Source organism: Scardinius erythrophthalmus, assembly GCF_964197995.2.
Source record: "Scardinius erythrophthalmus genome assembly, chromosome: 21".
NCBI lineage: Eukaryota > Metazoa > Chordata > Actinopteri > Cypriniformes > Leuciscidae > Scardinius > Scardinius erythrophthalmus.
Window position 1 is genome coordinate 13,555,759 of NC_138241.1, and position 27,076 is coordinate 13,582,834.

General features: G+C 38.5%; 1 protein-coding gene across 1 annotated transcript in view; it reads right to left on the bottom strand.

Moving 5' to 3' along the window:
• The window catches only part of hpse2 (heparanase 2), a gene marked incomplete at both ends in the record, with an annotated part of 93,843 nt that overhangs the window by 13,524 nt on the left and 53,243 nt on the right, over positions 1–27,076 (bottom strand). The window contains 4 exons of the mRNA XM_081350782.1: positions 3,360–3,505; positions 12,636–12,750; positions 14,895–15,001; positions 19,545–19,638. Coding sequence (XP_081206908.1) covers positions 3,360–3,505; positions 12,636–12,750; positions 14,895–15,001; positions 19,545–19,638 — 462 coding nt within the window. The remainder of the gene's footprint in view (positions 1–3,359; positions 3,506–12,635; positions 12,751–14,894; positions 15,002–19,544; positions 19,639–27,076) is intronic.

Sequence of the window (27,076 nt, forward strand, 5' to 3'; positions counted from 1 at the left end):
GCAAAGCAAAGGCAACGCATTTAGTTAATAGGTTTTAGCTGTTGACCAGCTGCTTTGGGTTTCAAGGCATTTACAGAGATTACTTGTTACATTTTGTGGTGGTTTCGGTTTGATGGATAAGACACGATGTGATGAAATTTTGAATGTGGCTCAAAACTCTGTCATCTCCAGGCCAACGAGGGTCAGAACTTGGCCGAGTTTTGGAACCAGATAACATCAGTCTACTTTTCAAATATCTCCTGGTTGCGGACTTGAAAGCCTGAAACCCTCTTAACTAAACATTAAGAGAAGAACATCCAAGTGCAATTTGAGACATACATATTTGATGTTATGCAATTTCAAATCAATCCTAAACTGCAGTGTTGGGGAATTACCACAAGCAAAGCAAAAAGATACAATGATCATAACATCTCTCTCAATTTAGTGATTCAACTCATTTTAGTGATTCAATTAATCTTTTTAGTGAGTCAATGATTCATTCAAGCTTCTAATGTTGTCTTTTATGCAAAATATTTTGCTAAATGATTCTAGACTAAATGTTTTTGACTTATACAAATTTCTAGTTTTATCAGTTGCGTTTAGCATACATTTCTGTTCAGTTTAATGTTGTCACATAAATTGAGATCCTCAGTTATTGTGCCATATAAATACTGCTCTGATTATATATCTATCTGTATATCTATCTATCTATCTATCTATCTGTATATCTATCTATCTACCTACCTATCTATATATACACACACTGATAGTAATGAGAAATGTTTCTTGTGCACCAAATCAACTGCATTTTAAAATATATTGAAACAGTAATATTGTGAAATATCATTGCAATTTAACATTTCTTTTTTTATTGTATTTTAAATCTAATAAATGCAACTTTGGTGACCACAAGAGACTTCTTTCAAAGCATTAAGAAATCTCACCGACCCCATCCGTTTGGACGGTATGTTATTTAAAAAGACACACTACCATTAAAAAGCTCCCATGTTTTTGTTGACTGCATTTCAAATTAGGAGTAGCATATTTCAAAGTAGCTTCCCCAAAACTGTTTTCTGTGCACTACCGTTTCAGCAAAAGCGTCTGTCCTGGAGGAATCCTGAAGCCAGGGGCCTGTACTAGCACTGAAACTGAGCTGAGACATGGTGATCTGTAGAGAGTAAACCTACACTGCTGGTGAAAAGCTGGCAGGTCCCGCTCACATCATTCTGGGGTAATAGATAATCATCAAAGGGAACGATGGCACTTTTTATCTGGCCCGGGTACAGACCTTCCTATTGTCCCGCGCTTCTCCTCCCCTCACCTGCCTGAGCCTCTGGTGTCTTTCAGCGCCTCTCGCACTGTAGAAAGAGACTCCGCACACTTGACAATTGATACTTGTTAAATTTTATGGGCTCTCACTCTGAAAGAGTGGCTGTCTGGACTCAGTAATTTATGTGTTTGAGAATGAGCAGGTATAAGCCTTAAAATCCTCACTATGGCCATGTACTCAGATGACGGGAGTCTGTGTGGAGATAATGCTACAGGTCAAAAATGACAAATTTACGCACATACATTTTTTTTTCTTTTGTTGTATATACTACAGTTAAAATCTAGCAAGCAGCCAAACTAGACTGAGGCATCATAAGCATGTTCCCGAAACCAAGTCAATATTAACATCACGGTGACTTATAAAACATTGGTTCTGGAGTCAAATTTTACAATGGGCAATCAAGTGGCAACCCACCACAGTGCCAAAACTGTTGATTGTACAAAATTGAATTACAGTGGTTTCATGCTCTCTGCATCCATTATTACACCACATAAACGCTGATGTTGGCACAAACCATGTTTATCTCTAATTGAATAGAATCTGTATTAAATGTGGTCTGGGTCATATTTTTGTAGTTTTGTTGGTTCTCAAGGACCATTCAAAAGTTGAGTCAGTAAGATTATGGTATCCACCAAAATGATAAGCAGCACGACCATCTTCAACATCGATAGATGTTTCTTGAGCAGAAAATCAGCGTATTAGAATGATTTCTGAAGGATCATGTGACAATAAAGACTGGAGTAATGATGCTGAAAAATCAGCTTTGCCATCACTGAAATAAACAACATTTTCAAATATATTCAAACGGAAAACAGTTCTTTAAAATTATAATACTTTCACAATATTGTTGTTTTTACTACATTTTTGATCAAAGCCTTGGTGACCATACGATACTTTTCAAAAACATAAAAAAACGTACCAAGCATAAACGTTTTAACAGCAGTGCATACATACACGTTTTAATAAAACAACTGGAATTAACATCATATAATCAGCTTACTTTGACAGGCCTAAATATTTTTTCTCAAGATATCAAGGCAGATTGCACTGTAAAAATAAAGTTGCTGCCTTAAATTTTTAAGTACAATCAACTTGCATGTTTAAGTAACTTAAAGGGATAGTTCACTTTGAAATTAAATTTTGGTATGTTTTAGCTTACCTCAAGGGCATCCAAGATGTAGGTGTCTTTTTTTCCGCAGTAGTTTCAATTTTGATATTTTTAGGTCAAACCGTTCTTGTCTGTCAGTCATATAATGCAGGTATACGGTCACTGTCTCAAAGAGCATGCACAGAGTCCAAATTAAAACAATTCCACATCGTCCAAATTAAACAATTCCCCATCGTAAGTACACATTGATGGCCTAAAACACGAAACGAGCGGTTTGTGTGAGAAAACGAACAGTATTTATATCGTTGTTATCGATTGAACACAGCCATGTCCAAATGATCTGAGGGCGCGGGCGGGTATAGATATATACACTAGATGTCGCCTAGGCTACTGCAGTTCATTGGAACGAAACCGTAGCCAAGCGACATCTAGTGTATATATCTATACCCGCCGGTGCCCTCAGATCATTTGGACGCGGCTGTGTTCAATCGATAACAACGATATAAATACTGTTCGTTTTCTCACACAAACCGCTCGTTTCGTGTCTTAGGCCATCAATGTGTACTTACGATGGGGAATTGTTTAATTTGGACGATGTGGAATTGTTTTAATTTGGACTCTGTGCATGCTCTTTGAGACAGTGACCATAGACCTGCATTATATGACTGACAGACAAGAACGGTTTGGCCTAAAAATATCAAAATTGAAACTACTGCGGAAAAAAAAGACACCTACATCTTGGATGCCCTTGAGGTAAGCTAAAACATATCAAAATTTGATTTCAAAGTGAACTATCCCTTTAACTTAAATTACATTAGTTAAAGCAAAGTAAAAACATGTTGTCATAACTTATTGATCATATATATTTTTTTACAGTGTACTAGGTTTTTTAACAGATTTATTTGGTTTGAATGGATTTTACTACAGACAGAATGAACCTACTTGTGAAAGCTGGTGCAGTGCGCATAGATGCGGAGTTTGTCTCGGATCACCCGTCCAGGTCGTGGTTTCCTCTGGAGTCCTGCGACGTGCACCGCGAGCACCCTGGGGCCCACCAGACGTTTAAAGAGCAGAGATAACCAGTAATCCTACAATACCAACACACAAAACACATTACAAAATAAAAAGCATCACTGAGGCCTTTCTGGAACTTGGCCATGTCAACACGCATGTTAGGTCAAGCCGTTCTGCCATAGAGTCGTGTTAGCGTGGTGCACCTTGGCACAAGAAAATGATTCATGCAAGATGATTCTGGTTCAAATACGCTGGACAGATGAGGCATTTCTTCGCCAGCAGACATCCAATGAATTCCAGCATCCTTCCATCTTTCAAAAGAGGTTTAATTTTAGAATTGTTAAAGAGAAAGCTGTAGAAAACTGAATTTGAAAAGTGAAAAAAGAGGGAATTTTAGGCATAATGCAAGTTTCTCATATCTGCCTTCACTTTAGCAAGAACGACTTCTTTTTTTTTCAGAGATAAAAAAATGCACATGTGCTTCAGTCTTTTATTGAGAGAGACATTTTCTTGGATGCTCGAATGGAGAAATATAAGCATAGTTTTTCTTTGCAAGCCTTTCCTGCTAAAACTTAAAAAAAAAAAAAAATCCCCAAAAACAAACATTCTAGATAATAAAGAATAATATGGCTTAGAGAATTTAGAGATACACACTATATATTTTTATTTTTAGCCACCTGGGGGAAACTAGAGCACCTGCTTTATATCTTGCATAAATTGTCAACTATTGACATTATTACTAAATGTGTTACCTACGAACCAAACATCAAAAAATGTGTGTGTGTTCATGGATTTAGCTCATAACAGCAAATCAGTTCATGTAAAATGATATCATGCTGTTACCATGGTCTAAAAGTCAGTATTTTACACAATATTAGCACATTTAACCTACTATGATCCAGTAAAACCATAATCACCTCACATTTAATGCACAAAGAAGAGTCTAAATTGAACAAAGTACATTAACTGGGCAACTGTAACCAGATAACTGCTTTCTATGTGATTACATAACTTTTTATTGCATGGAAAAAAGTGACGGCTACCTGAATTTCACATGCATGACTACAATTGGTCTCTCCTAATACCTCTCATCAGTTCCTAGATTCAACACCTAATTGAACTGGTTCAAAGCAGCATGTGTGCATCAGGAAGTTCCCATGCAATCCTGCATATGGCAGCATTTAAAGGCTTCTTTTCCAGGGAAACTTTAACTTAATTTGCTCCGGCAGTGTACATTGTGCAGCATCTGCTATAGGCAGTGGGAAAAAGAGGACTCAGGGATGGGTGGGTCTCTTTCCACTGCAATAAAAAAAAAAAAGTTTTACAAACTTAAAAACATAAATCTCAAGTACTGTTAAAGAAGGATGATTGCAATCGCATATGATATAGTCAAACTTTTAAAAAGGTCAAATTTTGTTTAAATGCAATTTGATTCCGAAAACTGATTTTAAATGAATGATGTCAATCCACAATCTGACTTGTGATGCAGCCTGGAATTAAACCACACTGTGTTCATTCATTGGCCAGAGGAGAACTGGTCCTCCGACTAAGCCTGGCTTCTCCCAAGGTTTTTCTTTTCATCCATTTCTGTCACTGATGGACATTGAACTGATTTCAAATGAATAATGATTGTTTACTATTGTCATTTTAGAGCTGCTTTACAGCAAATTAAACTCTTTTCGCGTCATTGAATCATTATTTTCCTGTTCATCAGTGTAAACTGCTTTAAAACAATCTGTATTATATAAAGCACTATATAAACAAAGGTGACTTGACTTTAAAATTCAAATGTCAACATCTTAAGGCCCTGATATGCTCACGCCGAAGTTCTTTTTCGTTCTTCGTTTAGGAGTAAAACGAAGTTCGAAATATGTGAGAAGCGATTTACTGTTAACGAAGATCTGGCTCAAAGAGCGACACTTCGATGAATATGAAACTATACGTTGCGTGCTTTCCTCTCAATAACAAAATCACAACAAAATTGAGAAAACATCAAGCAATTTAATAAAGCATTAGAAAAGCATCTGATCATAGAAACGTGGATATGTTTGCACAAGCTCTACGGCACTCGATTAAAGTCATGTCACCATTATTTATACATAACTTTATACAATAGATAGCTTAAAACCAAGCAGCTTTACCATATTAAACATGAAAAAGTGTCAGTGTCTCGTTTTCTCAGAAGTACAACTTAAAGGCACAATATGTATTTTTTTTGCTTTAAAAATATAAAAAATCACTTAATCTATGTTATATATTTTTTAAAGTTGTGTATTTACATTATCCCGACAGTTCCAATTAACTTCTAAATCCAGAGAAATTAATATTTTAATTCGAAGACACGGACCGTGTCTTTATTTCCGTTATGTCGCAGTCAATGGCGTCATATCCGCGTTGTCCCTGGTTTCCGCCTATGGTGCCATGGTAACCAGAGCTATGAGCAGAGCCCTCTGATTAACCAAAGCGACAGACGCAGACATCTGTGGAGTTCGCAATGTCTATTTGCACGCTGTTGTTGTTTTGTTCAAACATTATGGACCATGGCAAGCAGACTTTGGATAAAAAAGGAGAACTAAAACGAGAATCAATATCAGCGCGGTGTTTTCGAGATGCAGAGAGCTCCCATAGACAGTATATAAACGAGAGCTCCACGTCCGAGACTTCGACCGCTCCTACATGTACTTTATTAAACAGGTGAGCACATTTACATAAAACTAATCAATGTTATATAGTTCAACAATGATAAAATGTTAGAATATGATCTGTATGTTATTCTAATGTTGATCTAGCTTACTGCTAAGTTAGACAAACTAACACATACTTTTCAACACATTCAAATGCAGTTTAGTGTGCTAGTGTAATGTTAGACCAGGTGAAACAGCGCTGCGTTACCTCACAAGTTTAATTTGTCTAATAAACTGACCTGTGAGTAGTAATTCTGCACTTGCGTGTAGTTCGGTAGAATGAAATGTCCATATTCCTTTTATATCCGCGGGAGCTCGCGTCGCGTTTGGAGCTGATAGCTGTCTCTTAGCAATCCCGAACTGCTTCATATCACAGTCATGATAAAAGCATCAATGTATTCAGTCAACCATAAACATTATTAGATCGGCCGGCTTGACGTTGACGACAACATCCATAATTCTTAGCATGTGTTGCGTCATCAAACTACGCCTTTGTTATTGTAAAGAGGTTAGCGACCCCTAGTGGAGAAAAAATCCCATACTGTACGTTTAATGTACTACTATAAAGCAGCTCTCCAGTGTGTTCATGTTTTCACTCATGGACGTCTGACCGAATGAACCAGAAAAGCTAAGCCAAGGGTCCGTGGGTCCAGTATTTTTAGGCTATCAAAAGGTTACGCATGTGCACTAGGCAACTACAGTCAACACCGAGTGGCCACCTCACAAACCATCAATTCCCTTACTGTGTGTTGGCAGATAATACCAGCATTTCTAAGCCCATCCAGTAAAATCGAGAAAGTGCAGTGGCTATAATGACTGAATAACATAAAAAAACCACTTTAATAATAAATAAATTAAAGTCAAACCACTAAAGACCTGATAAATTAAAAGATATGACCAACTACTTGCCTAAAATACCAAGAGGATATAAGCAAATGCCAGGTTCTGTAATGCCAGACTGACACATATTAACTTAACGTGAGAGTGTGCAACAAAAACTTTAACCACATAATAAACAACAGGGAGCAATATGAACCTTTCAATAATACTTAAAGGTGAAGTATGCAATTTTCACACCACTAACCACAGACACTGAACTGAATTGCAAAAGTAACTGTAGGGGTACATTTTCTGGAGCAAATGTGTGTGGTGCTTGCCAGTGCAAAACATTATGCCAGGATGCTGGAGTTTGCCAAGCCCATCCCAATGCATTATAATACTGTGATGTTGCAATAGTACACCTCTCTTATGCACAATACTCTGCACATAGTAATATTGTTATTCATATCGTATTAACTATGCTTTCATTCTATTGTTTATTTATGTTTATGTTTTTATCTGCTGGGTGAAAGCTATAGTATTTATAATATATAAAAATAATACTGAAAGCATAGTTAATATCGTTAATATCGTATTATTGTGCAGAGTATTGAAGAGAGGTGTCCTATTGGTTTCACCCAGCAGATGAAAAAACTACTACTTCTACTAATAATAACTAAACCAACTGAACTAAACCAATAAATAACCAAAATTATTATAAAATGACTGCAGATTTTTGAAGAAAGGTCACTCCATGGATAGAACGATATAAGACTAGTAGACAGAAACCTTTTTTGTGATTTCTAGCCGTTGTATTTCATGTCGCGTTTTTATTAATATTGATTTCTAGATTAATAGTCTCACGAACGCTCACGTCACGCAGCCGTCCACAGAAGACCAACGGACAATATCAGGATTTTCATTAAATAATACAATAAATTTCGGTTTGCTTTTTACCAAACTCTATCGTATACCCCCAACAACACGTGTGATATACGAGACGTGAATCATGGGATCATTCTGTCGCTAAAATTTCTCCTTTTTTTATGGTCCTAAAAAGAAAGAAAAGCATACTGCATTAGAACAACACTGGGGCGAACAAATGATGAATTTTAGGGTGAACTATCCCTTTAATATTCTAAAGGAGTAAATATATAAATATATGGGAATTAATGACAGAAGAGAGTATTGTTGTTCTTGTGAAATCTCCTGGAATGATGGATAAATGGTTCTAATTAGTATCCAATCAAAAAGGGTTCACCAGGGTGAAAAAACACAAGAGACAGTGAGAGAGAAGGGGGAAAAAAGCAGCAGAGCAAGAAGAGGGGATGAGATCTTCTGCTGAGGTGTGAAGGGAAAGAAACAGAGACATGAGTCAGTGAGGGATTAAAGAGAAAAGGTTGGACCGTAAATTTTCCACGCAGGCCGACAGGTTGCGGCTGTTGCGAATTCTCGCTGTGGGGCGTCTGGCAGTTCCCACAGACATCCAGCTATGTTTAAAGCATTGCGATCCCAGCAGGGGGCGATTGGTCCTTGGAATAACTAGAGATATTGAACTAGAAGCAGAAAAAAAAGATGACCGTTTCGAAAGCTGTGAGGAGTGCTTGACGAAATCGCAGCTCAAAGTGCATTTTATGGAAAGATGCTCATTGTCCTGGAAGAACAAACTCCTGGTGAGATTCTGGACGAGAAATCTCACATTCCCACAGTGAAGCGATTTATGATCAAGAATTTCTACCATTGCCGTATAAAAAAAAAAAAGGTCCTCATTATGTCTTCCTTTGGTTTTACTACTTGCACGGGAACATGTGTTACCCTGAGCAGGTCGACAGGTCATGGCTCTCCACCGCTGGTGGGCTGTAAAAGAACTGAGGGCCACGAGCAGATAATGTATCTATCAGCATCTGGAGCCAGTGAGGATTGCAGGAACAGTAGGAACGTGAAGGTAAGCTGCATGTGAAGCAAAAATCAGATGTTAAGGGTGGAAGCAGATTAAAGCTGGTTATTTGCATCTACAGTATGTGAAAACATTGTTAAAGAAGGATACTCTGCAAAAAGGTTCTTCATTAATTTGTAGTCACAAAGGCATTAGTGTTAAATTTCCATTTGATGTTCAGTTGAGATTGATTATTATTTGTGTTTGGTGTCCCAGAGAAGAAAATAATAATAATAATAATAGCAATTTTGTAAAAAAGTAACCTATTAATTTACCTCTAAATTATGCTAGAAAAAATATTTAACACATTTTTATACATATTTATTATTTTATTTTATTTATTTAAGAATACAAAAATGAATTGCAACATAAAAGCCTATTAATTGGTTTAATGTCTAATCTGTCAAAATGATGGACGGCTTTCATATTTTTCTGTCACTGCTAAAAGAAGTCTGTCAATATATATATATATAATATTAGGGCTGTCAACGTTAATGAATGCTATTGTTTTTTGTCCAGTTTAACACATTAAAATATTTAACTTTAATTTTTGTTAAAAATGTATATTATTTATTTAGTATGATTGATATACTATTATAGTTTTTGTTAATATTTTGAATTAGATTTTATTTTTTCTGTTTTCATTTTAGTTAAAGTTTTAGTCATTTTTATTTTTTTAAAGGTGCCCTAGAATGTGAAATTGAATTTATCATAGTTAAATAACAAGAGTTCAGTACATGGACATGACATACAGTGAGTCTCAAACACCATAGTTTTCTCTTTCTTATTTAAATCTCGTTTTTGAAAAACACCCCTGAAAAACAGGCGAATCTCCACATAACACCAACTGTGACGCAACAGTTGGGATCATTAATATGTACGCCTCTAAAAATTTGCATAAGCCAGCCCATGCTCAGTGCCAGGCGAAACTGCACAGCCGAATCATCGGAAGTTCTGCAGGTGAAGAAACAAGCGAGGATCATAGAGAAAATGGCAGATCTATCTATAATCTATCTATAATCTATCTATAATCGGATACCGCTACAGTTTAATTCGAAGTTGTTAGTTGCTCTGCCCAATTCACCGCGGACTGTTTTTCTAACCTGGAACAATATCAAGCAGCCAGGCTTCTCTCGGCGTCTCAAACGGACGAAGGGGGCAATTTCAACTAACGTTATATTCCCGCAAGCGGTAAGTAGTGATTTTATTAACGATAATTTACACTGTGTTATCTAGATCCAGCGCAATATTGTTTTTTCCTCGAGAGACATCGTGGCTTGCAGACGAGCGAACGAAGCATGGCAGAAGCATCTGCTCAATGCTGGAATAGATCTAAATACTTATCATGATTCGTTAATCCCGATAGCTGTAATAGTAAAAACGTATAATCGCTGTAATAGTAAATGTTTTCCAGATAGCTCTACATGTAATGCCAGATATTTCATATGCAAGCATGTCAGCCAATCACAGCAGTGGGCGTTTACACTGAAGTCTCACAGCAGACACGCCCCTTCAAACAGAGTGTCCAGATCAGGGTATGAAATCAGGCTAGGAAAAATGCCTTTTATTTCTAAATTATAACAAATTTTGATCTAATAAACATACTAACATTATAAGGGCACCCCAGGAAACATTATAAAATAATAAAATAATCCATTCTATGGCACCTTTAAATATGTGTACATAGTTTTTATTAAGTTTTAGATTTGGTTTTCGTTATTTTAGTATTTCAACAAACTAAACAAAAATGGGATATGTTGCCTTAGCAACTAGCTGAAATAAAATAAGTTTTAGTAAAATTTTATTTTAATTAATGAAAATTATTTTTTTATGGCTTTAGTTTTAGTTCATGATAATGCCTGTATAATGCATTATGTGTTATGGTAAAATAATGCAGATTTTTTATTTTTGTTCATTTAAAATATAAACATTTTAATTTAGTTTTGAATCAGATTTCATAATATTAGTCGTACCCAGTGTTGGGTAAGTTACTCTAATAAAGTAATTAATTACTAGCTACATCTTCAACAGTGTAATTCCATTACTCTACTAATTACTCTGTCTAAAAAGTATTCCACTTCTTATTACTAATTACTTTCTAAATCTCATATAAACCTCGACCAATTTAACAATACAATGAAATACATGAAACTGCTCTTTTAATTAATTCAAATAAATATTATAAAAATTGCATAAATTATTCTTGAACCGACCAAAGGGAGAAGTTTAATTTAGTTTAAATTAAAAACATAAATGTTAACAAGATGTAAACCCACCATTGTATAGAATTGTTCTATAGTCTATAAAGAATTTAATTAAATTACAGAAAAAATAATAAGAGTAATCCCTTACTTTACTTTGTCAGGGGAAAAGTAAATTAAATGACAGTAATTAATTACTTAGTACTTATGCATTACACCCAACTTCGTACCAAAAACTGAATGTCAAGTATGTCTCCTATACAGTCTCCTACAGTCGTACAGGTTCTCAAATCAAACTGAAATTGAACTGAAGTCTTCTGTTGGTCCCGTCTCCAGGAGGTCTCCATTATTCAGGATGAAGCTGGCAGCGGTCTGGAGGGTGGGACTACAGTACCTGTGGAGTGCCCTCGTCTCGGGTTGCAGTGCTGTCAGCATCTGGCTGTTCCACACATGTAGAGGGGGTGGGAGACAGGTGACACTGTCTCGGGCTTGAATTTCAGTGCAGTTCGCCTCAGCTGCCTAGTATTCAACACCACTAAACACCTTTCATCTTGGCTAATAGGTCCCACGGGAAAAGCCGTAAGGTGCCTGGGCCGCATGCTAAAGACAGACTTCGTCTGAGTCCATTTTCAGACACTTCATGTGGAAAAAACTACGCCCAGGTTACATATGCATTTTAGCTGGTTTTACAATACGATAACGAGCATACCGCACAGATCACTGCGTATGGTGTTAATTTGCGTAACCTTTAGTGCGTGTGGTATTTGACTTGAATCCGTCTGCAAGTTATGTCTGACTGTTAAACAACTTTAGCCGGATTTGGACGGGACTAGTTTTCCAGGGGGACGTTAGAGAAATTCACATTTCACAGACGTACTTTGCGATTTTAAGCCCGTCCGAATCTGCCAAGTCCGTGTTTTTCTCACACAACCTCCGAGACAAAAATTCCAAGGCAAATAACCAACTGTTTTTCGTCAAACTCAACGGTCCTCTGAGAAATCTAATCCTGTCCGAATGCGAATGTCTGTGATTGCTGATTTTGTATTATCCTAACGCTTCTCCTCGTGTTTTTTGACATACCTGAGCTACCGTTTACGCACCAATCTTCGGTATGCTATAATTTAGTTTCAATATGGATGGTATCCGACAAAAAAAAAAAAATAAATACAATCAATAAATGGAGCCACATAGCATAAACTGCGAAGACTGCTTATTTTAATATCAGTGTCAGGTAAGAGTGAGATTTCTCTGCTCACTTATTCCAGTTTATTATAAATAGCCACTGCAATAAACTCGTGAAGAATAGGGTTTTTATAATAAATAAAAAATGATATTAACAAATAATAAATGAAAAGACATATATGCCATACGTGATGTACGCAAGCACAACATATGACCTTCTGTAACACCCATACGTCTAGAAAACACACACTCCCACCTCTCGGTACATGAAATCACAGACGTCGAGTTTTGTAACTCAAACGCTTTTTTAGAAAACTAGTCCCGTCCGAATAGGGCTTTTGACTGATATTGATTTGGTTTCTGTTTATGTGTTAAAACTTACAGGTAAAGGGTTGAAGTTCTGGTCAACGAGGTGATTGTATCCGTAATCAAAAAAAGAATGTCGGAGTACAACGTCAATCCCATGAGCTGCAGCGATGCCAAGAGTGTTGAGCCACCTAAAGCAAAAACAGAGTTCAAGCAAAATTGCAGTGTAAATCTCAGCACATTAGGAATGCACCTGGCAAAATACATGACGTTTTATACATAAAAGGTATTTTTTGGGTGCGTAGATTCAGTTTACAAAACACGAAAAACAAAAGGAGGAATCAGCACACCAAACAAATTCAGAGTCAAGGTCCACTGAAAAGCAGTGTTTTACTGACACTAGTCAACATTAGTCAATGGCATTTATACATTTCAATGCACTAACTGGAGACACAATTGGCAGAATATTAGTTCATTAACCCTTAAATACATTCCTCGAGTCTTTATCGACCCGGGACATTATTCACTACCCTTCCCCTCAGTCATTTTCTAAAGTTAGACATCAACCTTCTGAGTATTCCTCAATCTATTCATTCTAAGTAATATAACAAGAAAAAAATTTATAAAAGTATGTCTGTTTTATATAAAAAAAAAAAAATCTGTGCATAGGGTCGCTCTCAACCCGAGGTATGCAAGTATATACACGACAAAATATTAGTGTCCCTATCACTTATCGGTGGATCTGGTGAAGAAGCTTTCAGTGATCAGTTATGTCATTTTCCTCATATTGATATTATGGAATATATTTGAGATTGTGAATATGAGCCAGATGCTGAATGCACTGGGAAACGAGCTCTGAAAATGACAGAGATGATGGTATAAAACTTCTGCTCAAACTGAACCCTTCCGAGCTCCAAAAGGTAATAAAATATGCTTTTATTTCATTATTATGTTTTTGATATTAAAATATAAGGAGAGTTTTGTACTATTGTGGTCCATTTGTGTTAGACACAGATCTGGTTTGCTAAGGACCCGAATATAAAATAATGGTGGGCAAAACATTCATGCATTTAAGGGTTAACTGATTATAAAATGAATGATTAATGAAGATTCCCACCCAGATGGGTGATTAATCCTTTAGACATGCTCCAGCATCATCGAAACAGAAAGAGAGAGAAACACCACAAAACAAGCATCTCCAATGAGTGCCTGATACACTAAACACTATAAATGCTGTTGAATAATGTTAAGGTTTTAGCACTGAAGATACTCAAAGATGAACTGAAACGCTTGCTTTTTTCTTTTTGTGCAGTCATTTTTTTTCTTTGAGCACTTTGGTATTCTGTTGTCATTTTATAAAAGAATCTTCAGTAAAATACTACTTTGCAATGGATCTTAAACTCTGAATTTCAACTCTTTTTTGTTTAACATTAGGAATCCAAAAGGAATTTCAGTTTGTTGGATTTTTGCATTTTTCACAGACAACCATAAACAGTTGTCACTTTTCAGTTAATTTAAAAACCAGTTTCTATAAAAACAAACAAACACATGACACACGACACAAAACACATGGCATGCGCTGCAACGGAAAACAAGTGAACTAATCAAATTGTTCAAGGGAAAGGAGCATTTTATGTTAAACTATTCAAAAAGGCCATGAGGATATAGAGTTTGTGTAGTTTGGACTGAGTTTCATATGGTTTGGATAAGTGCTTTGATAGAAATGCGGTTGAAAGGGGTTTTTCACCTGGTCGCAACTTACATTCACTATTATATTCTTATTTACGAGCCTTTTTATAATACAGCTTATCTTAACAGCAATTACGCAATTAATACTTTACAGACAGTTACAGATAATGCATCTTTGCTTCTGGACTTAAATTTAGGTTAACTCTATCATCATGAATTTAAATTCTATATGTAATTCCAATAATAACATTATTATATGGAAAAATTCTGGCAAATTAATTGAGGGAGGAAATCACAATGGTTAATCAGAGAAATAAATGACCTGATTAAATGATCATCAAAATAGCTGTAAGTTAAGGCTCTGGTATACTTGATTATCTGTGTTCCGCTCCGACCTGTCAAAGTATGCCCTTTTGGTTGTGAGGGCGGAAAGGCGTATTTGGAGCGTGCACTATTTATTTTTCAAGCACTCACTGTAAGCGCATCGTCCGCACGGACACAAAAATTGGGCTGTGCGCGGACGTCCACGGACCCTCCTGATGAAGAAAATTATGTTAAATGGACAGGGTGTGGACCGGCGGGGAACGCAGACAGCCAAAGCATACTTTAGGCTTTAGAGCCCCTATAGCCAATGTGCTTAACTTACAGAAAACCAGCAGCAAATGTGTCGGACAAATTATTGGTGCCCCCTGCCCAAGCCGGACCAACTCCACCCAGCCACACACGCTTCTCAGGAGCATGAGTTTGAACAATCTGAAAGAAATAGACAAATCTTTATCAGATGAGACAAACTATCAATAGTTAAGTGATGGATGGTTGTTCAGGTTTGATTCTTCCAGTCAACTATTGACTAGTGTCTGGTCCACTTAAATAAGATGAGACCATCTCACTGATATTTACAATGACCAACCAGATATATATTGTATATATTGACCAACCAGATAGATATATAATGTTACGCATGTATTCTGAGATATTAAAACATCCACAGAACATAAATGTGGAATGTGCAATCCAAAATACATCCAAAATACCCAAATACAAAATACATTACTGTTTGAAATTTTGTGGTCAGTAAGTTTTCTTTTTAATTAATTAGTACTTTTATTCAGCAAGGATCCAATTAATTGATCAAAGAATCCAAAAAATTAAGCAGCAACTGTCACAGTTATGTTCAGTTTGTCTTAGGGTCTGTTTTCACGACACCATGTACCGTTTTCAACTAAGATCGTTAAACTTTTTATGTGATTTTGCTGTTCGGTTACACGACAACAGTGTTTTGGGTGCCTGAAAACGCAAACTTTTGATGGGTTTCAAAGTGCGAGTTTTTGAAAACGTTCTCCATGTAAAAAAAGAAAAAAAAAAGAAAACTCAAATCTCTGAAGATGATGACGTCATGCACATACATATTACATGTTCAGTCTATAGTCTTTCAGCGCCATCTAATGGCCTGGCAGCAGAATACAGGGGTTTTTAGTCGTTTTCGTGGATCCATGTGAATGGGGATAGTTTTGACAGTAGTGTCGTCTGTACGCTGAAAACTCAAAGCAAAAACTTTTTTGAGCATATCGTTGTCGTGTAAACGTACCCTGAGTTATCATGGACTTTTAGTTTGTTTTCATTCATTCTCATGTGTTCCTTTGTTTGACTTTCCCGCCGCTCCTTTGTTACCATGGTCACTGTCATTATGAGTTTGTTTAGTCCAGCTGTGTTCTATTATTCATCCTGTTTGAGTTCCTATTTAAGGGGCTGTTTACACGATACTGTTTTCAACTAAAAATGTAAAACTTGCTATGCGTTTTGGCCGTTTGTTTACACAACAATGGCGTTTTGGGTGCCTGAAAATGCAAACTTTTGAAAACGGGTTTCAAAGTGCAAGTTTTTGAAAACGGTCTACATGTAAACATCAAAAACACGACTCTCTGAAGACGATGACATCATGCACATGCATATTAGGTGTTCAGTCTATAGTGTTTCAGCACCATCTAATGGCCTGGCAGCAGAATATAGTTTTTTTTTTTTTTTTGCGGATCCTTGTGAATGGTTTTGACAATGGTGTCGCCTGTATGTGGAAAACTCAAAGGAAAAACTTCTCAGTTTAAAGCATATCGTTGTCGTGTAAACGTACCCCAAGTTGTAGCCTGACGTTCATTGTTGGTCTGGTCACGTTCACATTTACTGTGAGTTGCTACCTTCTGTTAACCTTGTGGATATTTTATATTAAACTTGTGTTGGAACATCATTCTTCGTCTGTTTACCAGCTGCAACCACCCGTGACATTTTCAACAACAATATTAATAAGAAATGTTTATTGTGCACCAAAGCAGCATATTAGAATGATTTCTGAAGACTCGAGTAATGGCTGCTGAAAAATGGTTTAGCCAAACACTCAAAACCAAAACAAATAGTGTTCCAACCAATCACCAACAGGGGGAGGGTGTTGTGAGGTTTTAAGCCAGCGTTTTCTTCAGCTCTGACTTTGCGTGCACGAGCACAAAACCTCACAACACCCTCCCCCTGTCGGTGATTGGTTGGAACACTATTTGTTTTGGTTTTGAGTGTTTGGCTAAACCATTTGTTTTTGTGTGCAGATCTCAGAGCCTAGGCTGCCTACAGAGACGCGTTTTTTTGACGGCATGCTTATGGGGCGGGCAGCTAGCGGATCGTTAGGAAAGATTAGATGAATGTGATAAAAATATTTTTGGGCCTGAAATCACTGATACCACCTTTAAACTTAGCTTTAAAATACATTAAAATAGTACTGATATTTCACAATATTACTGTTTTTACAGTAATAAGAGAGTGACAGTGCATAGAGACATTTATCAAAAAAAAAAAAAATTATATATTTATATATATTTATATATATATATATATATATATATATATATATATATATATATAAAAAAAAATACTGTGTTTGACCCCCTTTCGCCTTCAGAACTGCCTTAATTCTACATGGCATTGATTCAACAAGGTGCTGAAAGCATTCTTTAGAAATGTTGGCCCATATTGATAGGATAGGGCACATCCAGGGCACGAAGCTCCCGTTCCACCTCATCCCAAAGATGCTCTATTGGGTTGAGATCTGGTGACTGTGGGGGCCATTTTAGTACAGTGAACTCATTGTCATGTTCAAGAAACCAATTTGAAATGATTAGAGCTTTGTGACATGGTGCATTATCCTGCTGGAAGTAGCCATCAGAGGATGGGTACATGGTGGTCATAAAGGGATGGACATGGTCAGAAACAATGCTCAGGTAGGCTGTGGCATTTAAACGATGCCCAATTGGCACTAAGGGGCCTAAAGTGTGCCAAGAAAAAAATCCCCACACCATTACACCACCACCACCAGCCTGCACAGTGGTAACAAGGCATGATGGATCCATGTTCTCATTCTGTTTACGCCAAATTCTGACTCTACCATCTGAATGTCTCAACAGAAATCGAGACTCATCAGACCAGGCAACATTTTTCCAGTCTTCAACTGTCCAATTTTGGTGAGCTCGTGCAAATTGTAGCCTCTTTTTCCTATTTGTAGTGGAGATGAGTGGTACCCGGTGGGGTCTTCTGCTGTTGTAGCCCATCCGCCTCAAGGTTGTGCGTGTTGTGGCTTCACAAATGCTTTGCTGCATACCTCGGTTGTAACGAGTGGTTATTTCAGTCAAAGTTGCTCTTCTATCAGCTTGAATCAGTCGGCCCATTCTCCTCTGACCTCTAGCATCAAGGCATTTTAGCCCACAGGACTGCCGCATACTGGATGTTTTTCCCTTTTCACACCATTCTTTGTAAACCCTAGAAATGGTTGTGCGTGAAAATCCCAGTAACTGAGCAGATTGTGAAATACTCAGACCGGCCCGTCTGGCACCAACAACCATGCCACGCTCAAAATAGCTTAAATCACCTTTCTTTCCCATTCTGACATTCAGTTTGGAGTTCAGGAGATTGTCTTGACCAGGACCACACCCCTAAATGCATTGAAGCAACTGCCATGTGATTGGTTGATTAGATAATTGCATTAATGAGAAATTGAACAGGTGTTCCTAATAATCCTTTAGGTGAGTGTATATACATATATTAAAGGTACCATATATATATTTTATATATATATATATATATATGGTAGCAATTGCTAAAAATAAATTATTTCCTTTACACAATTACATTTAATACAATTATATGTATTACTGAAATGAAATAAATGTTGTGAAAGTCATTTTTCCACCATGCAGCTGACTGATAAAAACCAGCATCTTGACTTGACAGTTTTTGTGCTCAATTTGAATCAGACTGTCCAAAACAGTCTGTGGCCATGATTTGAGATCAGATCCAAACTCTGCAGCATAATACACAACCGACTGCCGTCCAGCTGCAGGGTCAGAGTCTGGTTATAATAGAACACATGTTGGTATTAGGCATATTTCATAATAAGCCAAAGAAAAGCTCTCCTCATACTCTCCACTAGTGATTCAGACACACTGTGAACCTCAGGACCTGCTGTAGCGAGTGACAGCCAGAGAATCAACTCTAAAGCATAAATCATATTTCAAAATAAATCCGTTAACTGTCACAAACAGCAGGAGGGTACTTATGCCGCCAAACACCTGCAGATCCACTAAAGAAAAAAGAAAGATGTGAATTCCATCTTTTATTACTTATTTTATATGTTAACAGACCGCTGGACCTGAAGTTTAAAAGTGGAATAAGCACTTGTTCATCTGACATCACGCATGTAATGGGCACTAATCACGGTCCCACTGGGTTTGGGAGTGAACAAAACTTTGGTGTCTTTTGTTTGATATCTGTGAGGAAGGTCAGTTTTCCCCTCATTCACTTTCAGGGGAACACTGGACCAGATGTGCGAGTTTGAGATGCATAAAACAGGAGAGCTATGTATTTATAGATTGGGCCTCCTGAGGGAAGTCTTAAATGTTGTGAAACCTGGTACTGCTTATTAGAGCAAAAGGGGACCATTCCCAGAGCAGCTGAGACATCATGAGTCTGAGGGGGAACTTGTAAATTGTAAACTCAATCAAAAGCTTTCCTTCCTTACTGTGCCCTGACCCATGCTCCCTTAACACTAGGCCACCTATCAGACCGACGACAGCTTGTTTGGATGGTGCAGCTGAGGATAAACCTGGGGCCCTTGAGATAAACACAGTTAATGAGCACTGGAGGGACTTACAACAACAACAACCTCAAACGTACAGTATTTTAGTACATCTCTGAACTACACATTCAAAAACAAAAGATATCTAGGCTGGCTGTCTTTAAAACAAACTACTGTAAATCCTACCTTTAACACCTTGGTAATCTGCTCAGACAGGGTGTCCAGAAGTCTCGTCTTCATAAAGTCTTCCACTTTGGTCACCCGCCTGTCAATGTAGTAACTGCAAAAAAAAAAATGTTTTATTAATATCCTGTTGTTCAAATGGTTGGGAGAGTATGTTTTAGTATGTCCATGCGCGTAATTTGCACGGGGGTTACGGGGGTTATGACCCCCCCAAAAATCTGATCCAGCTAATATAACCCCCCCAATATCATCACATCATTCAGATTAAAATAAATATGAAATATTCCGAATGAATACTTTTGTTCGTTTTCTTAATTTCATTTGCCAGCAAGAAAGATAGTATCATATTTTAAATAATCTGTAATGTACCCCCCGCCCACCGCACCGCCGACCACTTGGTATTACCCAACCCGCTTTCTCGACCAAGTTTGTTTGTTCACTATTTTGCGCAGTCGCTGGGATGAATGGTTGGAGAAAGCTGACGGTGCATGCTAACGGATGGAAAGATGAAAAAGGACACTGAAAGGCAGCCAGACAACGATTTTTCATTGTTGGTCGACACCATTTTTTACAGTCTATGGTCGACACCAGCCAAAAAGAGGAAAAATCCTGACCAAACGGAGGTGCGTTTCTCAAAGTGTGAGGCGGGGGCGCGGGCGCGTGCGCGGCCCACTGCTGGGGGGGAATAGAGACATGACAAATGGGGCGCGACAAACAGGTTTTGTGCCCATCTTTTTAATTCCTTTATTTATTGACCATACACTCAAAACAAAACAAAGACACATTTAAATGTAAGCCTTGCTTAACCTTTTTACACGTAAGTTTAAAAGTTTTTCAAGGCGACCGTTATTGATCGTAGTAGCTAGGCTATCACTTTATGGTTCCCATGGAGACGCGTCATTCATTGCTTGTCACACCGCAGCCACAATAGCGCTGAATGAATGACTGATGATCTGCTTTTATTTCTTTTTATTCAAAATTTCACAAATTAGTTAGCTATAGCAGGATATATCTGATATTCCGATTGTCAACTAGATGTACCGCATCGCGGTACAAAATATGACCGCCGCTCAGGCCTGCACTGGCTTTCCACAAAAATAAATGACGTGGAGTAATTTGGCTGTATTGCGTGTTTATGTATATACCTAAAAAAAGTAATAGTATGTGCATGTCTGTCTGTGTGTGTGTGTGTGTGTGTGTGTGTGTATGTGTGTGTCTGTGTGTGTGAGTGTGTGTGTGTCTGTGCGTGTATGTATGTGTGCGTACATGTGTGCGCGTGTGTGTTTGTGTGTGTGTGTCTGTGCATGTGGATTTGTATGTGTGTGTATGGGTGTGTGTCTGTGCGTGTGGATGTCAGTGTGTGTGCATGCTTGCGTTTGTTTGTATTCCTGCATGTGTGTGTGTGACAGTATCATCCTAAACCAGCAACCCTTCGCTCAACAGCACCATCTACAGGCCGATGAGTGTACAGTCACTAAATGTGCACATAAATGAATTTATTTTATACCCCCCCATGGATGAAATTCTACAAAACTTAGCAGAGGATACCCCCAGAGGATGTCAAGTTAATCATACACATGAAATATGGTGCAGTTCTGAACATCTCCACTGAAGATAGGGGCGATTAAAGCAGAATAATATTGCATTTTCATTTTTTATGGGAGGGGCGCAAATCACAAATGAGTGATTATGGGCTAGGTTGATGTGGGCCCTTAAGAGCAACATACCATAACAATTACAAATGTTTACAATTACAAATTACAAAGCAATAACAAATGCATTTTTTTGGGTTTGGGGGGGCCCAGCGCGGGGGGGGGGGGGGGGGGGGGGGTGAGTGGCCCCCGGGGACCAAACGAAATTTTTCCGTAGAAGTCTAGTGGGGCTACATGCTCACCAAATTTCATGTTCCCCGGTGTTTCGGTGTCCCTGGTATCGTTGACGAAAAATTTACGGGGGCCCCAGCGCAGGGGGGGGGGGAGTGGCCCCCGGGGACCAAACGAAATTTTTCCATAAAAGTCTAGTAGACCAACATACCATAAAAATGTCTTCATCCTCGGTGCCACGGTTCAGGTAGTTATTTAGGAAAAACTGCACTTTTTGGGGTTTGGGGGGGCGCGGGGGGGGAGTGGCCCCCGGGGACCAAACGAAATTTTTCCGTAGAAGTGTAGTGGGGCTACATGCCCACCAAATTTCATATTCCCCGGTGCTTCGGTGTCCCTGGTATCGTTGACGAAAAATTTACGGGGGCCCCAGCGCGGGGGGGGGGAAGTGGCCCCCGGGGACCAAACAAAAATTTTCCGTAAAAGTCTAGTAGACCAACATACCATAAAAATTTCTTCATCCTCGGTGCCACGGTTCAGGTAGTTATTTAGGAAAAACTGCATTTTTTTGGTTTTGGGGGGCCCAGCGCGCGGGGGGAGTGGCCCCCGGGGACCAAACGAAATTTTTCCGTAGAAGTCTAGTGGGGCTACATGCCCACCAAATTTCATGTTCCCCGGTGCTTCGGTGTCCCTGGTATCGTTGACGAAAAATTTACGGGGGCCCCAGCGCGGGGGGGGGGGAGTGGCCCCCGGGGACCAAACGAAATTTTTCCGTAAAAGTCTAGTAGACGAACATACCATAAAAATTTCTTCATCCTCGGTGCCACGGTTCAGGTAGTTATTTAGGAAAAACTGCATTTTTTTGGGTTAAGGGGGGCCCAGCGCGGGGGGGGAGTGGCCCCCGGGGACCAAACGAAATTTTTCCGTAGAAGTCTAGTGGGGCTACATGCTCACCAAATTTCATGTTCCCCGGTGTTTCGGTGTCCCTGGTATCGTTGACGAAAAATTTACGGGGGCCCCAGCGCAGGGGGGGGGAAGTGGCCCCCGGGGACCAAACGAAATTTTTCCATAAAAGTCTAGTAGACCAACATACCATAAAAATTTCTTCATCCTCGGTGCCACGGTTCAGGTAGTTATTTAGGAAAAACTGCATTTTTTGGGGTTTGGGGGGGCGCGGGGGGGGAGTGGCCCCCGGGGACCAAACGAAATTTTTCCGTAGAAGTGTAGTGGGGCTACATGCCCACCAAATTTCATGTTCCCCGGTGTTTCGGTGTCCCTGGTATCGTTGACGAAAAATTTACGGGGGCCCCAGCGCGGGGGGGGGAAGTGGCCCCCGGGGACCAAACGAAATTTTTCCGTAAAAGTCTAGTAGACCAACATACCATAAAAATTTCTTCATCCTCGGTGCCACGGTTCAGGTAGTTATTTAGGAAAAACTGCATTTTTTGGGGTTTGGGGGGGCCCAGCGCGGGGGGGGAGTGGCCCCCGGGGACCAAACGAAATTTTTCCTTAGAAGTCTAGTGGGGCTACATGCCCACCAAATTTCATGTTCCCCGGTGTTTCGGTGTCCCTGGTATCGTTGACGAAAAATTTACGGGGGCCCCAGCGCGGGGGGGGAAGTGGCCCCCGGGGACCAAACGAAATTTTTCCGTAAAAGTCTAGTAGACCAACATACCATAAAAATTTCTTCATCCTCGGTGCCACGGTTCAGGTAGTTATTTAGGAAAAACTGCATTTTTTGGGGTTTGGGGGGGCGCGGGGGGGGGGGGGGGGGGAGTGGCCCCCGGGGACCAAACGAAATTTTTCCTTAGAAGTCTAGTGGGGCTACATGCCCACCAAATTTCATGTTCCCCGGTGCTTCGGTGTCCCTGGTATCGTTGACGAAAAATTCAGTAAGGTGACGAAAAAAAAAAAAAAAAAAACTTTGACAATCCCTATATGACCGCTTTCGCTAGCTACGCTAGCGGTCATAAATATGTGCAAGTGGATGTGTTTTGTTGTTTAAACACCTTTATAACGATCGCGTTAGTTGTATGCGCAACGTATTTTAGGTAACAAAAATACGTAAATTATTAGGAATTTTTATTTTTTTATATTTTTTGTTCTTTTTGCATGGAGTTTGCAAAGTGACAAAATGAATCAAAGCACAACTAACGTTAGTCCACACTTTCCAAGTTTCTGAATTTGAAGTTATCAGAGGCTAAATGCAAACACATTTTTTTTATCTACTTTTGAGTCTTATTTCATGCAAAGTGATAATATAATTGCACTTTCATTTTCTCTATTTGAAAGTTTTTAATGCTGTTATTTGATGTTAAGTTTTTAAAATGTGATGTTAATAAAATACATTTTAACAGATAAACTTAAAGATTTTGTTAGTGGATGGTGAGTTTTGGTGATGCCCACCAATATGTGAAATCTGTTCAGAATAAAGGTGCAAGCTGCACTCCAGTGTGCCACCCTATATTGTGTAATATTGAGAGTTGAATTGTGCATAATACATTTGCTGCATGTAGGTGCCAATACAGTGATGCAATTGATTAATCTTTAAGTTCTTTTTTTTTTTTTTTTTATAAGATATTGAACACACAAAAAATCAATTAAGTGGAAGCTGCCACTGCTGGCTAGTGCTTAAACACTTAATTTAACTACTGTGTCATTATGGCATAAATAGTCAAGTTAACAGCTGCATTTACGTTAAGTAGCCTAAATCAGTAAAAGTATCACAATGTATTTCTAAAACAGGAACGGCAAATGACCTTTTACACAAGAAAATTATTCAATAAATAAATAAAATATGCCGCGAGTTTAACCCCCCCAATGGTAGACCCAAAGTTACGCCCTTGAGTATGTCTCATATGCTCAAAAAGGCTTCATTAATTTGATCAAAAATCGTAAAAATAGTAAAACAGTAATATTGTGAAAATTGTCTACAAATGAAATAAAAACTATACATTTATTTGTTTATACATGCATATAATACTGTATAGTGAAAAAGAAAGTACACCCTTTTGAATTCTATGGTTTTACATCTACGGTTTTACAGCAACACATGACATATTACACAGTGTCATTATTTATTTAACAAAAATAAAGCCAAAATGGAGAAGCCATGTGTGACAAACTAAGTACACCCTATGATTCAATTGCTTGTAGAACCACCTTTAGCAGAAATAACTTGAAGTAATCATTTTCTATATGACTTTATCAGTATCTCACATCGTTGGGGAGGAATTTTGGCCCACTTTTCTTCACAACGTTGCTTCAGTGCATTGAGGTTAGTGGGCATTTGTTTATGCACAGCTCTCTTGAAGTCCTGCCACAGCATTTCAGTCGAGTTCAGGTCCTGGGCTTTGACTAGGCCAGTGCAACACCTTGATTCTTTTCCTTTTTCAGCCATTCTGTTGTAGATTTGTCTGTGTGCTTGGGATCATTGTCCTGTTGCATGACACAGTTTCACCCAAGCTTTAACTGTTGGACAGATGGCCTCATATTTGACTCTAGAATACTTTGGTATACAGAGGAGTTCATGGTCGACTCAATGACTGTAAGGTGCCCAGACTGCCCAGGTCCTGTGGATGTAGAACAAGCCCAAATCATCACCCCTCCATCAGCGTGCTTGACAATTGGTATGATGTATTTGTGCTCATATGCTGCATTTGGTTTTCACCTAATGCGCAGTGCATTATGGCCAAACATCTCCACTTTGGTCTCGTCTGTCCAGAGGACATTGTTCCAGAAGTCTTGAGGTTTATTCAGATGCAACTTTGCAAACTTAAGCTGTGCTGCCATGTTATTTTTAGAGAGAAGAAGCTTTCTCCTGGCAACCCTTCCAAACAAGCCATACTTGTTGAGTCTTTTTCTAATTGTACTATCATGAATTTTAACATTTAACATGTCACCTGAGGCCCGTAGAGTCTGAGATGTAGCTCTTGGAGTTTTTTGCAGTTTCTCTGAGCAGTGCACGGTCTGACCTTGCTGGGACATCCACTCCTGGGAAGATTAGCAACTGTCTTGCATGTTTTCCACTTGTGAATAATCTTCCTCACTGTAGAATGATGGACTTCAAATACTTTAGAAATGGCCATACAACCCTTCTCAGATTGATGGGCAGTAACAATTGCTGCTCTAAGATCATTGCTGATGTCTTTCCTCCCTGTCATTGTTAACACACACCTGAATGCTTCAGACAAGCAAACTGGCAAAACTTCTGTTTTAATAAGGCCTGTTTACACCTGGTCACTTCATGCATTTTTACTGATCGGATAGCTATCTGATTTATCAAGACGATTCCATGTACACTTGGTCACATAAATGTGTTTCCGCAAAATGGATATAAATCTGATCTCCAATTCCTGCTTTATGCAGATTTAATGGAGTTCACATCACCGAAAGCAACAGATATAAGATGCATTTTATTGATCATCAGCTAATTTAAAAATCAAGGGCCGCAATAGGAGAGAGAGCAGCATCAGCACTGGTAAGATCATTTAGTTTTTTTACTTTTAATGAAGAAGATTGTGTATTAAGCTTCTGCGACTTACTTTCAGTTTTATTTGCGGTAGTTTGCGGCCTTGGCTTGATTAAGAGATACACAGCTCATCTGATGCATATCTGTCTATAACATGTCATTTAGCCTATAACAGCTCTTACATGTTTATTTTTAGCATTGTTGGGAGGAGTAAAATTTACATATGTAGTTTCAACAACCAAATGCATTTACACATGTCCAGATTCGTCTGGAGTGTGGCCCAGATCACCTCCTCATGGTTTGAGCGAATGGATTTAATTCTGTCTCGAATGCGTTTCGGAGGGCATTTACACCTGGTCTTTTCACGGTCAGATAGCTATTCGATCACAGAAAACGCATGAAGTGACCAGGTGTAAACAGGCCTATAGAGTTAGAAATCAAAGGGCATTTGTTTAGCAGGGCCTGACTGGTACTTACCTTCTTAATTCCAATGGAAGCAGTGAGGTTGTATTTAGTTTGTGACACATAGCATCTCTAATTTGGCTATATTTTTGTTAAATAAATAATGACACAGTTTAATAAGTTATGTGTCGTTCATCTGAGTTTGTATTTAACTAATTTTAAGTACAAAAACTTAAAACAGTTTTTGTCCAGGTACACTTGCACATAGATTTTCAGCTAGCTTTGGAGGTAGGTTTCTTCAAGCGTCTTGGAGCCGTTGCATTCGGAGCCCCTGAAGGGACATGGTGGTGAAAAAAAAATATTAGATGGGAGAAAAAAAAAATAAAAAATGCTTTTGCGTTCTCACGCAAATGTTTTGTGTTCCCCTGAGAAACTTTGTATTCCATCGCAAAAACTTTTGTGTTTCTCAGAGAAACTTTGCGTTCGCTCACAAAGAGCTCAAAAGGTTTTGAAAGCGAACACAGTTTCTTGGGGGAACGCAAAGGTTTCTCGAGCAAACACAAAGTTTTTTAAAGCATTGACTTATTTTTCCTCCCATCTCATATTTTTTTCCACCACCGTGTCCCTTTAGGGGCTCCGCAGTTGCCACAGTTATAAATAATTAGCTTAAACTCATTTTTTTTGTGGAAATACTACGTACCTAAGACCTTTGCACAGTACTGATACACACACACAATATTGTGATTCAACAACTGATTACTACATTTCTAACTAACAATTATTTCAATGTCAAAATAAAAACAAAATATTTTCCCTTGAAAATAAAAAGCCTGAGACTTGAA